The sequence below is a fragment of the Felis catus genome, chromosome C2 (genome assembly GCF_018350175.1).
Source record: "Felis catus isolate Fca126 chromosome C2, F.catus_Fca126_mat1.0, whole genome shotgun sequence".
NCBI classification, from domain to species: domain Eukaryota; kingdom Metazoa; phylum Chordata; class Mammalia; order Carnivora; family Felidae; genus Felis; species Felis catus.
Window position 1 is genome coordinate 2,721,407 of NC_058376.1, and position 15,656 is coordinate 2,737,062.

Consider the following 15,656-nt stretch of genomic DNA (forward strand, 5'->3'; position numbering starts at 1 on the left):
CTGGCTAGACTGACCTTCCCTATCCAGGGCTGACTTCGCGAGGAGTCTGTTGTCGGAGAGCTTTGAGCCTTGCTATTGGAGCTTAGAGCCCAGCGTGGGAGCATGGCCGCCGGCTGCGTGGCGACTGTTCCTTTGAACGCACAGCCCGTTGGTCTAGCGTCCCTTGCCAAACAGGAAAGGCCCAATCCCGATTTGACTTATTTAACTTGACACTTACACTTGGGTTTCACTGTCCTTCTATTTTGCAGTTAACGAGGTTAAAGCTCCGACTAAGCCAGGAGAGCCGACGCGGGATCTCACCATGCCAAACCCTCGTCCGTAAAACCGAAAATGCAGCGCGAACTCTGCGAGGTTTGAGCCTCGTGGCTCGCCGTCCTGAGCCCCCCCCCCCCCCCCCCGCGTGGATACGTTCCCGCTCTTTCTGGCGTGAGGGGGTCAGAGGGCGCGCCGCCGCGCAGGCGCACGGAGCTTTGGCTGCGGCGGCCATGGGCGAAGCAGGCGGCTCTGAGGAGGCCTCACGGGTCAGTGAGGGGTCCGGGCGGCCGCCATTCTCTTCCTCGCGCTGTGTGGCGGCCCGCCTGGGCTTGCCCAGGGCTCCTTGGACAGCCCAGGGCCTCGTCCGCGGGGCAGCGTGGCCCGGGCGGGGGGCTGGCGGCGTGGCGGGGACCCCCGCGCGGGGGCCGTGGGCGCGGCGGCGGGACATGCGGTCCGAGCCCGGCCCTCCTCGCCAGGCCCTAACGCGCCTTCCAAGGCTCAGTGCAAGGTGCAGGGAGAACGCAGGCCACAGGTCGCCACGCTGTCGCCTCCACAGCAGGTGATGCGGGAGAGACCCGGGTTCAGGGTCCGGTTCTGTCCCGTTAACGGCGTTACCCTAAGGAGGTCACTTAACCTGCCTGTGCCTCTGCTCGTGACCCGGACAACCTTGAGGGGTTGGGGATGCCAAGTGAGCTGACCCCCCCCGCGGGCCAGGTGCCCCCCGCAGGAGTGCAGTGACCTTCCCGTTGCTCCCGAGGAGCCGCCGAGGAGCCGGGTGCCGGGCCTGTCCTTGGCTTTCAGGAGGATGGCTTCAGGCCTCGGTGCAGGGAGAAGACAAAAACTGGCTTCCCCTTGCAGCCTGTGGCTCCAGCTGTCAAGATGTACCCTACAGAGCAGAGGGCGGGCTGGGTGGAGCAGAGCCCCGCTATGGAGACCATCAGGAACATAGAGGCGCTAGGGAAAGGAGGCCGCCTTGGGCTGCGGGTCGTTGTCGTCCGCAGAGAAATGTTAATAATCTTAAGATCTGCTTGTTGTTTTAGCAGGTGGGCTCTAAAGAAGAATTTGTGAAAGTCAGAAAGAAGGACCTGGAACGCCTGACGACTGAAGTAATGCAAATCCGGGACTTCTTGCCCAGAATACTAAATGGGGAAGTGCTGGAAAGCTTCCAGAAGTTAAAGATTGTAGAGAAAAGTGAGTCTTATCCTTAGCAGCCATCGACGGCGACGCGGTCTGTTCCAGCAGACTAATCTCCCGTAAACAACCATAGGGCAGCTGTAAATACGCCTCGGGGTGCTGCTACAGTCCTTGTAATTCCTTTTGGGAGAGTCAGATAAGACCTAAGGAACAGAGGTGCCCTCACGTGAGGGACTCAGACACCTACGCTCGTGTTGGAAGAAGGGCTGCCAGCTCTTCTGGAGTATCTCACCAGCTTCTCTTCCCCTCCACCTCCCGTCCCTGGCAAACACGTGTGACGCTTTTGTCATTGAAAAGCGCTGCTCTGAAAATTAAGCGTGTCAGTTGAAGATCTCGCCCCGTGGACGGGTTGCATGGAGTTAACGTGTGTGGAGAGACCGGCGCGTGCGTACTTGTCTCTGGGTGGACGGACAGGTCAGTGTCTAGCCCTGATTTGAGGCTGGGAATGCCAGGACTTGTCCGTTCAGAGTTGGAGATGCGAGCTGGGCTGCCCGTCGGGTAGCAGTCTGGGCGCCCGTTGACGTCCTCAAGGCAGCCTCTGGGGCTGATTCTGCGCTTGCGTAGCTGAGGCTGAATTTTAGCTGAGTCCGCCCGCAGCGCTCCAGGCGGACGCGCCACACTGCGTCGGACCGCTCACCATCACCGGTGGTCTCTAGGAAGGCCGCAGGTCCCCAGCGCTAGTGCCGACGAGAAGGTGTGGGGACAGCACGCCAGGTTTGTGCACGTGTCCCCGGCGGAGGGCGCAGCCGTGTCCGCTGGATGGGGAAACGCGCATGCCTGCCGGCGTTCCCTGCCCTGTTCGTTTTCTCTTAGGAATCCTCAGACCTGCTCTCCTCTGCCCCGTGGTGTGTGCCCCCAGCAGTGGGCTCCTGCAGACTGCCCGCCTCTGACTTCTTGCTGGCTGCCCGGGGCTCACCAGGGGAAGGCGTCAGGGGCGGAGACAGGGGTTGGGGTGTTTCCTCCCGTGGCCTCCACAGCTGTGGCTTCCACCTCAGGGCCCCGGAGACGGTCTCAGCTCCCGCTGAGTCTCTCCCATTCCCTCGTCGGGTGCACTGTCGCTAGTTTCTGGGTGCCTCAGCAACCCCGTTGTGTCCCCTGTACCGCTCTCCTCTCTGTAAGTAGTCCTTTCCGTGAATCTCAACATCTGGACCTCTGTTTCCCGCTGGGACCCTGCCGCATGTGCTCGTGTCACTGGTTACGCTGTCGCTCCAGGTCACTGGCCTCTGAGTCCCTGCTTCTGGTCCCATGCTCCTCCGACGACCCTCTGAGAGCGGTCAGTCGCCGCACGCGTTTGTCTTTGGGGAGGCGACGTGCTGACCCGTAGCAGGGTATGTCAGCGTGCTGGGTGGTTATGTCTCTCCGCGGGGTAATCAACCTGCGCTCAGGGTCTCACGGATTGGTCAGCACGAGGCAGTCCTTAGAGACACCACATCAGATTGCGGTGCGTGCAGGAGCGAGGGCCACGGAAGAATCCGCGGTGACTCGATCACAGGCTTTGGGAGCTCTTGCCGCCCATCCCCTGGTCTTCCTCAGGCCCCGCGGCCATCTCTTCCCGCTCTCTGGCCATTTTGTCTTGGCCTGCTTTGCCGATGTGTCCTCCTCTGCGGCAGCCTTTCGGCTAGTGGAGCTGCCCGAGGCTCAGGCCTAGGCCCCTTCTCCCCTCACTCCGCGGCTTTTCCGTGGGTGGTCTCCTGCACACACAGCTTCATGTCTGTCTCCATGCCGGTGGCTCCCGGGTTGATCTCTGGTCCTCGGCTCGGCCCAGACCCCCAGGCTTGCGGTCCTGTATCCGACTCCTCCTTGGTGTTTCTTCTTGCTTTTTTTTTTAACGATAGTTTCAAATTCTCACTATTTGTCTTACAAACAGCCAGCCTGCAGCCGTCAGGAGGGACCCGCAGCCCGACGAGGGAGACCACACAGCAGAGGAACGGTGGGCCTCTTGACAGCAAAAGGCCGGCATTGCCGAGGGATTTGGGGAGGGATGGGGTTCAGGTGAAGTGCACCTTAAACATGTTTTGATGGGCTCCAACTAAAATAGGGCCGTGTGTGGGGCTGTCACCATATCCTACTACAGTGGACCCGGGCCTTGTCTTTGAAAACCACAAAATGAGATAGACGTGGAACATCGTGTCTGAAGTGCCTTATTTGAAGCTCTGCAGCCAGCAGGAAATCAAGGCTGCTGCTCTGTGTCCCAGTGACTTTGATTCTGCAGGGAACAGGAGGATGTTTTCTTTTTAGTGGTATAATTCCAAACAGCAGAATTTCTGATAGTCTGGGATTTTACAAAACAAGCTTTTTATGAATGAGTGGTCACCGAAAGAGGGGCTGTTAAGACACTGCAGTGCGTTCTTTCCTGTTAACTTGGCAGCTGGCTCTGTGTGTTCGTTAGCCCAGCCTAACAAACTGCAGGACACATTGCTACTTTCTGACCTCTGACCCGTGGTATCCATCCTCCTACCCCACCCCACGCTGGGCTTGCTCAGCCTCCCCAGCACCTCCATCCGCCTAGAGACCTGGGATCCTCCTCACTGCCCGCCTCTCCTCCCCCGCGCCCCCAGTCTCTCTTCCCATTAAGTCCTGTACGTTGCCACCCATGGGTGCATCGTGAATTCACTAGCCTGCCTTCACTGCCACTGCCACGGCCACGGCCACCACCGATCCGAGCCCAGGACACTGTTGTCTTGTTTCGTGTTTTGCCTGAAGCTCTGCCTCCTGGCAGCGTCCGCTTGTCGTCACTTTCCAGTCTGTCGTGTGCACTGCAGCCCATGTAGTTTTTAACCGTTGTTATCTTGTGTCATTCCCCTGCTTAATTCTTCAATGGCTTCTCCTTACTTTTAGGATAAAGACCAGAAAAACACCCCCTTCCCCAAGAAAGCAATACCGCCCGAAAACCTAAGCAAAACTGTACCATGGCTTAAAAGATTTTGTTATTGGACTTAGACTCAGGTTCAGATTCACTTTCTTATCTGACTGCCTAGATCTGTCTTCCTCTTAGTCCTGTTAGATGTTATAGCACACCGTTCTTTTCCTTCCGATAAAGTTTTATTCTCATCTTACGGTAAGAGTGGGTGGGAGGGCAGGGCCCCTGTTTTTGCCTCCCATTTTATTCTCTGTGCCTGAATATTTGGTCTTGAGGTTACTTCTCGCCCGGTGCCTGCGTGCTCTTCTGTCCAACTTGCTTGCTATCTCATGAAGCTAAGGTGCCATAGGCCCCTCGGTGCTGGGAGAAAGGGAGGACTAAAGTGCACTTGGACGTAAATCAAGAATGGTCAAGATTTTAAACCTTTTGCTGTGCAACCTCAGGGTGTTTTTCAGTTATACCGATCTTGAAGCTTGAAATCAGGGTTAGATACTTTCGTTTCATAATTACGTCACAAGGTCTGATAATTCCTTGTCTTTCTTGATTGGCACTGGTTCATTTAGAGAAACAGTGAAAAAGTCACTCAGCCTCTTTTCTTTTCTCCAAGTTACTTAACATATAGCATAATAATGGTTCCAAGAGTAGAATTGAGTGATTCATCAGTTACACTTAACACTGTGCTCAGCCCAACAAGTGCCCTCCTTGATGCCCATCCCCCATTTAGCCCATCCCCCCCACCCCACCCCTCCAGCAACCTCAGTTCTCTGTATTTAAGAGTCTCTTAAGGTTTGTGTCCCTCCCTGTTTTTATATTATTTTTGTTTCCCTTCCCTTATGTTCATCTGTTTTGTCTCTTAAAGTCCTCATATGAGTGAAGTCATATGGTTTTTGTCTTTCTCTGACTGACTAGTTTCATTTAGCATAATACCCTCTAGTTCCATCCACGTAGTTGCAAATGGCCAGATTTCATTCTTTTTGATTGCCCAGTAATACTCCGTTGTGTGTGTGTGTGTGTGTGTGTGTGTGTGTGTATGTGTATGTATAGATACTTCTATAGATATAGATATAGGTATGTGTATAGATACGTATGTGTATCTATATTTATATCTATATATCTATGTATGTATATATACACCACATCTTCTTTATCCATTCATCCATTGATGGACATTTGGGCTCTTTCCATACTTTAGTTATTGTTGATGGTGCTGCTGTAAACATGGGGGTGCATGTGTCCCTTTGAAACAGCACACCTGTATTGCTTGGATAAATGCCTAGTAGTGCAATTGCTGGGTCATAGGGTAGTTGTATTTTTAATTTTTTGAGGAACCTTCATACTGTTTTCCAGAGTGGCTGCACCAGTTTACATACCCACCAGCAGTGCAAGAGGGTTTCTGTTTCTCCACATCGTTGCCAGGATCTATAGTTTCCTGAGTTGTTAATTTTAGCCGTTCTGACAGGTGTAAGGTGGTATCTCATTGTGGTTTTGATTTGATTTCCCTGAGGTTGAGTGATATGCGTTTTTTCATGTGTCTGTCGGCCATCTGGATGTCTTCTTTGGAGAAGTGTCTATTCATGTCTTTTGCCCATTTCTTCACTGGATTATTTGTTTTTTGGGTGTGGAGTTTGGTAAATTATAGATTTTTGGATATTCACGCTTTATCTGATATGACATTTGTGAATATCTTCTCCCATTCTCAGTTGCCTTTTAGTTTTGTTGATTATTTCCTTTACTGTGCAGAAACTTCTTATCTTGAAGAGGTCCCAATAGTTCATTTTTGCTTTTGTTTCCGTTGCCTCAGGAGACATGTCGAGTAAGAAGTTGCTGTGGCTGAGGTCAGAGAGATGGTTGCCTGTGTTCTTCTCTAGGATTTTGGTGGTTTCCTGTCTCACATTTAGGTCTTTCATCCATTTTGAGTTTATTTTTGTGTATGGGATAAGAAAGTGGTCCAGGTTCATTTTTCTGCATGTTGTTGTCCAGTTTTCCCAGCACCACATTCAGCCTGTTTCAATCTCCATTGTCCTATAGACCACTTTTCAAACGCGTAGGTTGCCTTTGAGATGTTAGGTGATACAATTTAAAAACAACTTGATGTCTTAGTGGCAGTCAGATCCTCAGAGTCTTGAGTTGTGATCGTATAATTTTTCGTGTTGACACCAAACATAAATTGCGGTCTTATTTCTAACGTTTTAAAATCTGCAACATTAGTTTTAACCTTTTAAAATTTACTGAAATATGTTTATTTATTTATTACTGTGTTAATATCGTGAACCAGCCTTGTTTTGTTCCTTGAATATCAGTAATGAATACAAACTAGTGTGGCCATGATATGCTGGAGAGATATTTGACTAATTTTCTTTAGCAATAGAAACAAGTTGTTTTGTGTACTTTAAAATACAGCACCTGCTGCTGCACCTGTGCAGCAACATCTTGCTTCTGTTGGCATTGTCCAATAGAACTTTCTGTGATGATGAAGTTCTTGTATAATTCATGCTGTCCCTGTCTATTTAAAAAATAGTCACTAGACAAAAATTGAAAAAAAAAAAAAAGGGGGGGGGCGCCTGGATGCCTCAATTGGTTAATTGTCTGACTTCAGCTCAGGTCATGATCTTGCAGTCTGTGAGTTCGAGCCCCGCGTCGGGCTCTGTGCTGACAGCTCAGAGCCTGGAGCCTGCTTCGGATTCTGTGTCTCCCTCTCTCTCTGCCCCTCCCGTGCTCATGCTCTGTTTCTCTCTGTCTCAAAAATAAATAAAAACATTTAAAAAAAAAAAAGTCACTAGACATATGTGGCCAACTGACCCAGCCCCATTTATTAAAAAGACAGTCTTTCCTTCCTTTGGTACAGAGACGGCTTTGTTGTAAATGGCTGTGTATGTGTGAATTTGATTCTGAATTCTTTATTAGTTCTGTTATTTTTTTTTTTATGTAACTTATGATTAGTATTTATTAGTTTTTATATTGATATCCACTCGGTTGTGTTTTATTGTAGCTCCCTGATGAAATTCTGTTTTTGCCTTTTTTTTTCCTGTAACATTAATTAGTTATTTTAAAGTCTGAATCTGATAATTCTATTTTTTACTTTTTACTTTTTTAAATTTATTTTTTAGAGAGAAAAAGAGACAGAGTGTGAGTTAGGGAGGGGCAGAGAGAGAGGGAGACACAGAATCCGAAGCAGGCTCCAGGCTCCGAGCTGTCAGCACAGAGCCTGATGCGGGGCTCGAACCTACAAACTGTGAGATCATGACCCGAGCCGAAGTTGGACGCCTAACCAACTGAGCCCTCCCTGGTGCCCTTGAATCTGATAATTCTAATATCTGGATCACCTGTTCATCTCTTTGTATTGTCTAATTTCCCTCTTGGTAGTCTTTGTAATTTTTTATTGATAGTGGAGTTTTTCAAGTGAAACTTGTAGAGACTTTTCGGTGATGGTATTTTTCTTCAGCAAGTGGTGCCCCCGCCTCCCCGCCCCCCCCCCCCCCCCCCCCCCCCCCCACTGTCTGCTTTCCTCTACAGCCTCTGCGTTCTGCTTATGCTCTGCTGAGTGCCTGCAGGAGAGAGACGGCTCCGACATCAGCTCATTTTTCTGTGCTCCTATCTCCTCTGGGATCATGGCCCACCCTAGGTCTTGGCTGTCTGATAGCTCTGGAATTTATTTTCATTTCCCAGCTCGGTGCCACCACTGGCTGCTCTGCCCAGCTTTGCTGCCTCTTTCCCTGTGCTGCTTTGGATTATGCCAGGGTCTTTGGGAAGGATGAAGTGGGAAGCTGGGGTCCTGTACCTCAGGGCGCTTTCCTCGTCTCTGGGTCCTATAGCCTAAAGGCCTGTGTGACTCAGGAGCTCTCACACACTTTCAGAGGAGTCCATTTTTTTAAGTTCTGCTTTTGTAATTATTCTTGGTGGGTAGATTGATCTGTTCCCTCACCATTATAGCTGGAAATGTAAGTCCTTCCATATATGTGGTTGTGATTTTTAAATTGTTAAAAACATTTGGTAATGTCCTACAGGAAAGACAGACTATGGAGATGTTCCAGATTAAAGGAGGCCAAAGGTACAATGACAATCGAAGGCAGTTCCTGACTCTTGACTGGTTGTTGTGCCTTGAAGGAAGAAAATGCTATAAAGGACGGTTTGGGGTCATTTGAGAGAATTTGAATGTCGGTGGCAGATTAGATAGAGGTATTAATTCTTCTGAAGTTGACAACTGTATAGAGTAGGTGTCTAGGACATCCCTATTCCTGGGAAATACCCACTGAAGTATTTAGAAGTAAAGGGCAGTGATAGATGTAACTTACCTCAGCTGGCTCATAGTGCGTATTGTGTGTGTGTGTCTGTCCATGGTACACGGGGTGAGCAGATGTGAAATGTTGCCAGTAGATGAGTCTGGGGAAACGGACTGTGGGTGTTCTTTGTATGGTTTTTATTTGTGTGATGTTTTGTAAGTTTGAAATTGTTTCCAAATAAAAAGTTGAAAAAACCTGGTAAAGTGGAAGCACAACCGTTCACAGAGCCGTAAGCGTCCCCTAGGCGCTCTTGGGTTGTTAGAAGCGGGTGTGGAAAACCACTAGTACCACGTGGTCTCTCAAGTGTTGATGGGTGTTTGGAGGTTAATTTCCCGAGTTTGGTATTAATGAGAAGAGGAAGACCTCTGTTTACAGCTCAGAGAAGAATGATAATTTCTGGGCCACAGAAATGTGAACCAGAGAGAGAATCGCGAAGAGTGGGATGGAAGGAAGAGTGAGTGCCAACAGGGCATTATCGGGGTGCCCAGCGGGTTCAGCAGGTGGAGCCTGGTTCGCCGCATCTTGGGGTTGGGAGTTCGGGCCCCGCGTTGGGTGGAGAGAGGACTCAAAAATAAAATCTTAAAAAAGAAAAAAAGATTATTTGATACGACCGAAAGTTTATTGTGACCCAAATGAGATAATGTCAGAGTGTCTTTTCCCCATGTGTTGGCAGGAACAAAAGGGGTAACATGGAGTGTGCTGTGGAGGGACGGGTGTGGTCCAGGTTTGGGGAACCCACGCTAGGGAGCTAGGGGAGTGGGGTTCCAGGGCCTCCCCAAGAGCTGCCAGATGCGCAGGAGGGCAGGGGCCTGCCTCACCCGGAAGGGGAGTTGCCACTGGAAGACGGGCAGTGACGATGCAGTGGGGAGTAAGTGCCCCAGCGTGTCTCCTCTTGCGCCTGCCCCTGTCCTGGTCTAACAGGAGCCTGGGTGCTGTGGGTGTTCACTTTTGCCTCTTGGAGCACAGAGCACGGAGGAGAGTGGATCTCAAGGGCACGTGGAGATGGTCCAGAGCATAGGGGACTGGGAGAGAGGAAAAGAGACCTAACAGGCTTTTGGACAGAGGAAGTGGGGACGTAGCCGCGATGGAGAAGGCAGAGACGTACGTTATTTGAACGAATCGCTCCCGACACGCAGTCGTTAACATTATCTCTGTATGCCAATAAATGAAACGTTTCCCAACTCAACAGTTTGAGAAATGCGTTAACAGAATTCATTTGAATTTGGCAAGATTGATCTTATTTTTTGTGATGGTGTTTATTTTCAAGTCTTCCAGCAAATGTGGTGGATGAGTCACTCAGGTAGAGGTGCCCTGTCTGCCTGGTGTTTGCCAAGCGTTGCTAGGTAATGTACGAACATACAAAGGATGAAATCCGGCCCCTTTTCTTTGGCATTTACCCGTGGACTAAGGGGCTCCAACACACAGATGTTGAAGTTAGTGATCCAAGGTGCTGCCACGTCCATTGGCAGTGCCACCGTAGAACGAATTCCCGTGAGTCACACATGTTCTTCGTCCTACAAGAGACAACTCCAGTGACCTTTAAGGTAGAGAAAGAAGAGTGGTTTGGGGAGCAGGTTTTTGGCAGTGCAGCAGAAAAAAATGCTATTTCCGTGTTCCGGTTCCACCTCTTTTCCCCCGCCCCCTTTGATTTGTTTTAAAAATTTGACGGCTAATCAAAGTGTTGTTTTTCTGGCTTAGAGTGGGTAGCAGGATTTCAAATTCACGTAATGTCTTTAACCGAAGGATTTTTTTAAAATGAATTCCGAACTACTCTCATTTTATCACGTTTTCAACTTACATTGTTGACAGGCTGATTATGTTAAGATAAGACAAGGTCTTTAGGGTGGGCCCTGATCCAGTATGACAGGTGTCCTTACAAAAGGGAAATTTGGACACCGAGAAAGAAGATGTGCACGAGGAAGCTGATGTGAAGAGACCAGGAGAAGGCCAATGACAGCGGAGGCGGATGGGAATTTTGGAACAGCAGGGCTGCTGAAAGCTGGAGAAGGCGAGGGAGGATCCTCACCCGCGGGTTTCAGAGGGAGCATGGGCCTGCTGACACTGTGGTCTTGGACCCATGGCCTCCAGAACTAGGAGAGGAGACGTTTCTGTCCTAAGCTGCCCAGTTTGTGGTGCTTTGTTATACACCCTCCAAATCTCAGTTCAAAGTAAATGGAGTCCATAGCGGCTAACTGTAAATCCTTTTCTGAACCTATTGGAGAGTGATGCAAAGGGAGAAGTTAAGGGCTGTTTAAAAGCTTTCATTTTGGATTTGAGACTTTTGGCTATTTTGATCAAAAACAATACTTTTGTATTAACGTACATGGAACAACTGATAGTTTGCTTTGCTTATTATAAGCATACCTGGTGATAAAAACAGGGTAGGGGAGATCGATCTCTTTTGTGTGGTTTACATTTCTTTGCTCAGCGTTTTAGAAATGCTGCTTTTCAGTTATAGCTCTGTCTCCTGCCTGTAATAGTTCACTGTACCCTTCCCACCAATAACTTAAACATTAAGAGATACAGGCGTTCTCATGTTATTGGAACTATCAAAAAAGGATTGTAAGTTTCAAACCAGATCGACGTTGAAGTAGCCTGTGACGTAGATTGTGTTTATATATTGGTGGTCTGTCTTGGCCGCTCTTTTAATTAGTTAACAGTTAAATGGAGGAGGTTTCTCCTTCATTCTGAACACTAAAGGTGAGCAGTTCAAAGAATCTTAGGCTGGGTGATCCTATTCTGATATTGAGGCTGGGTAGGATAATGTCTTGATTACACATAGTGGATCATTTACTGTCCATATTCTTTCTGTCCCTGGATTTAAAAAAAATCATAAAAAAGGTATATTCTCATTATGAGAACGAGACAATCAAAGTAGCTGTGCATTTTTCTCTATTCAAGGATTAGCAGAAGGAATGTGTAGAGAAGTCTAATTTATTTATGTGACAGATATTTATAAACTTCCGTGTGCTGTTCTAGGGATTTGGGATGTATCAGAAAACAAAACATGAAAATCCCTGCCCTTGTGGTGTTGTTTGTTCTGGCAAACACCGCAGGCACTGCTGGGGGCCAAACTGACAATGCAAGGTGGGGGTTTTGTTGGACAGTGGTGGCAGTGCTCCCATCCGGCCACAAGGCGGCGGCCTCGGACAGCAGAAAGGCACCCTCTGCCTCCGGGGGCTGGGGTGGGCTCATGGTGGGCGGGTGTGGCTTCCCTGGTGCTGACTTTGAATTCTGTGGGGCACCTGTAGGAGAGTGGGACGTTTTGACCGTGTCCTGTGTTATGGTAGCCTATGATAAAGTTGTATACAGGTATATAGAGCGAGAGGGTATGAAGTTACTGTAATGAAAATCTTCTGGGTGGTCAGAATTAATTCCTCCGTATTTTACACACGGTAAAGCTTGTAAGGATGTAATTTTCTATCTTCTTCACCATGTTTGAATGATACACCGCTTAATGATACAAGAAAATTTAAAAGTGAACTGCAAAGAAAAAATTGGCACCACTAATTACTTTAGTTCCTTTTTTGATCTTTCTTTGTTTCTACCAGATGCAATTTATGGTTCATTCATAATCGTAAATAATACGTGTTTTAATTTAACATTGTTACAAAGGGAAAATGTGTAGTTTTTTTAAAGCATAGTACTTGAGGGGTGCCTGGGTGGCTCAGTCGGTTAAGTGTTTGGCTTCGACTCAGGTCATGATCTAAGGTTCGTGAGTTCAAGCCCCGCATTGGGCTCTGTGCTGACAGCTCTGAGTCCAGAGCGTGCTTCAGATCCTGTGTCTCTCTGTCTGCACTCTTCTCCCCTCCATGTTCTGTCTGTCTCTCTCTCAAAAATAAACAAACATTAAAAAAAAAACAGTAAAGCATTTGACTGATCATTGATTTCTTCGGTGGCCACAATTGGTAGGGCAGAGTGTAGAATCGGGAAAATCCTGCTGTGGCATGATATGTTATCGAAGGGGAGAAAGAGAACTGATTTAAGGGAGAAGAAATAGTCCCATATTCACGTAGTTTCTCAGAAACACATTTTCAGTGAGAAGTTCTGGCCAGTTTCATAATCTATAACTGAATATTTAGCTTCAGGTGCTAATCTCCCTTCTAGGGTAATGGGCCCCTGGAAAATGCAGACTGCATTCATTTCTCCAGAGCTTTTGGGATGCCCCTGCTGTTCTTGGTGGCCCCCTCTTTGTCAGACCCCTGGGCCATGAAGCCACAGCCCCCTCTGGTCTGCACTTCACTGGGGGGAGTGCTGTAAGCCACCTCCCCTCTCAGGTAGGGGAAGGCACCGGTTTTCAGGCTGCTGCCCCCGCCACCCTCCATTTCTCCGCGCCCCGTGCTCCTGTGGCTGGGCTCCCTCATTTGCTGGTGCTGATGGGTGTCGATTTCATTTCGTCAGTGACCAGAGACCAGGCCGTGGTCCCGAAGCAGTCTTTCTCAGAGTCTCTTCCCAGATCAGCAGTATCAGCCTCACCTGGGAACTTGCTAGAAGTGTAGGTTTTCAGGCCCCACTCAGTCCTCCGAATAGGAAACTCTCACGAGGCACACAGCAGGACACAGGCGGACTGTGTTCTTCCACCTCAGATCTTGGTTTACATTAGCATAAAAATGGATGATTTCTTAGTCCCTGAAGTCGAGGCACTTAACATTTTAAGCTCTAGACTTCTTTGCTTTATGAATGTCATAGTATCTTTTATTTAAAGTTGATAATGCTTTTGATTTCAGACTTATTAACATGAATGTCTTTGGGGAATTGTGTTGGCTGTTTGAATCGCCATCTAAGCGAATGTGGTTGAGAGGAAGAGTGCCGTGGTGCCGCGCTGTCACCGTGGCCTTTTTTGTGTGACCACGTTGCTCCCACCCTCCATTGACTGCCGCTGTTCCTCCTGAGTCAGTCTGCCAGTTGGTGAGACGCGCTTTGTGAATCGGCCCCGGCTGGCACCGTCTACTCGCTGAGCTGCCTTCTGCTTTTTATGGAGCAGATACAAGTCTGTGCCACGAGACAGTCAGGCTTCTCAGCCCCGCCTTCAGTCCTTTAAATAACCCACTTTCTTAAAGCCTCGAGTACAAGTCTGGCAGTAAAACGAGGTCTTAAAAACACACGACCAGAAACAACAACAAAAGTAGTGCTTTCTGCTGTGGGCTGCAAACTGATGAAAACCGAAACGAGCAGGACTCTCGGAATATCGGTCAAGGACTGGTTGTGAGCAAGCAGTGCTGCTTTTCCTGAAAGAAGATTAGGCAAAGTGGATTCTTAGAAAAGAGTAGTGATTTGAGATACTGAGTACTGTTATGCCTCTTTCTTCTAGACCTGGAAAGGAAAGAACAAGCATTAGAGCAACTGAGAATGGACTGTGAGCACTTTAAAGCCCGCCTGGAGACCGTGCAGGCCGACAGCATGAGAGAGAAGAAGGTACGATGCTCACGGGCCACCGCGTAACACACTCGTGTCACGGCTGCGTCCACAAAGTGGTGTTGCCAACAGCTTGTGTAGACCTTCAGCCTCGAGAGATTGTGTCTTGAAACGCATATATTCCGAATGGGTTGGAACATAGTCAGACGTTGGCCTTTATGACCATTTCACGTGGAGAACGTTTACTGGGTGACTTGTGATAGTCACTTTCTGTTGATTTTTATGTTTAAAAGACCATTGCAAAGCTTTAAAAGTCAGAGTATAGTAAGAATCTTAAAAAGTGCATATCATAATTCATAAGCAGAGATAAATGTATTACCTACAAATATTAATAATTAAGGGATCATTCACCGATATTTTATTTTATTATTTAAAATAAATTTTTCAATGTTTATTTTATTTAAAAAAAAATTTTTTTTTCAACGTTTATTTATTTTTGGGACAGAGAGAGACAGAGCATGAATGGGGGAGGGGCAGAGAGAGAGGGAGACACAGAATCGGAAACAGGCTCCAGGCTCTGAGCCATCAGCCCAGAGCCTGACGCGGGGCTCGAACTCACGGACCGCGAGATCGTGACCTGGCTGAAGTCGGACGCTTAACCGACTGCGCCACCCAGGCGCCCCTCAATGTTTATTTTTGAGAGAGAGAGTGTGTGCACAAGTGGGGGAGGGTCGGGGGGGGGGGACACAGAATCCGAAGAGGCTCCAGGCCCTGAGCTGTCAGCACAGAGCCCGACGTGGGGCTCGAACCCACAAACCGTGAGATCATGACCTGAGCTGAAGTCGGATGCTCAACTGACTGAGCCACCCCGGCACCCCCATTTAGTGATATTTTAGAAATAACCAATGTATTTTAATATTTAAGAAGACTCATAGGATTTCTCAAAAATTACATGTTTTTACTTTATGGAACTAATACTTCCCCCTTTTTTCTGTAAAGCTAGAACTATCCTGTCACTTTGGATACAATGATAAAATTCGGAGTGTACATGTTTTTTTTTGTTTTTTGTTTTCCCAGTAATAACACTGTAACAGTATTAGTAACAGCAGCTAGGTATTTGGTTCCTTGGGCCCCGGTGGGTGCTGCCCCTGGCTCAGCGGGACCAGCAGGCGCTGTTAGTGTGAAGGAATGTGCGGTAGGTAGCTGGTCACAGGCCCACTGCCTCCTCTGGTGAAGGGATTCCAAATGCTTGAGGCTGCCGTGGAGGTGTTCCAAAACTGGTGGGTCTGTAGAGACTTGAATATTGAGCAAATAGAAAAAGGGAAAGAGTTTTAGTCTCAAAACTGAGTTGAGTGTCACGTAATTGAAGTTGAAGTTTTAGTTTTGTCATGGTTTGGATCATGATCAACTAAGATGCCAGTGTGGCTAATTTGGGCCTGAAAGTTTCATGGTCTGAAAGAAGTTGACCAACATACAAGAAGGAATGTGGTAAAAATCAGCAATGCACCTGTTGGTTCAATACTTACTTAAATTGCTAAACATCCTTATTAAATTGAAACTTAACTGGGCAGAATCTTCCTGTTTGTTTGTTTTTTTTTAATTGTTAAGCATAGGGAAAAAGTGCATGTTCTGTGGGCATTTTAGATGCAGTGCATAAAAATAAGCCATTCTGGTAAAGCACCAGTCAGTATAGAATGGATGAAATGACCTTG

General features: G+C 48.1%; 1 protein-coding gene across 9 annotated transcripts in view; it reads left to right on the forward strand.

Annotated features, from left to right (window-relative positions):
• Positions 1-365: 365 nt before the first annotated feature.
• Positions 366-15,656, forward strand: part of HSF2BP (heat shock transcription factor 2 binding protein) — a 101,734-nt gene continuing 86,443 nt past the window's right edge. For 7 of the 9 annotated variants that reach the window (XM_045036535.1, XM_045036530.1, XM_003991360.5 and 4 more), the window contains exons 1-3: positions 366-521; positions 1,296-1,446; positions 13,901-14,004. In XM_045036535.1, the coding sequence (XP_044892470.1) occupies positions 486-521; positions 1,296-1,446; positions 13,901-14,004 (291 nt within the window). In that variant the 5' untranslated portion in view covers positions 366-485. The other 2 variants (XM_045036531.1, XM_045036532.1) reach the window with 2 other exon arrangements.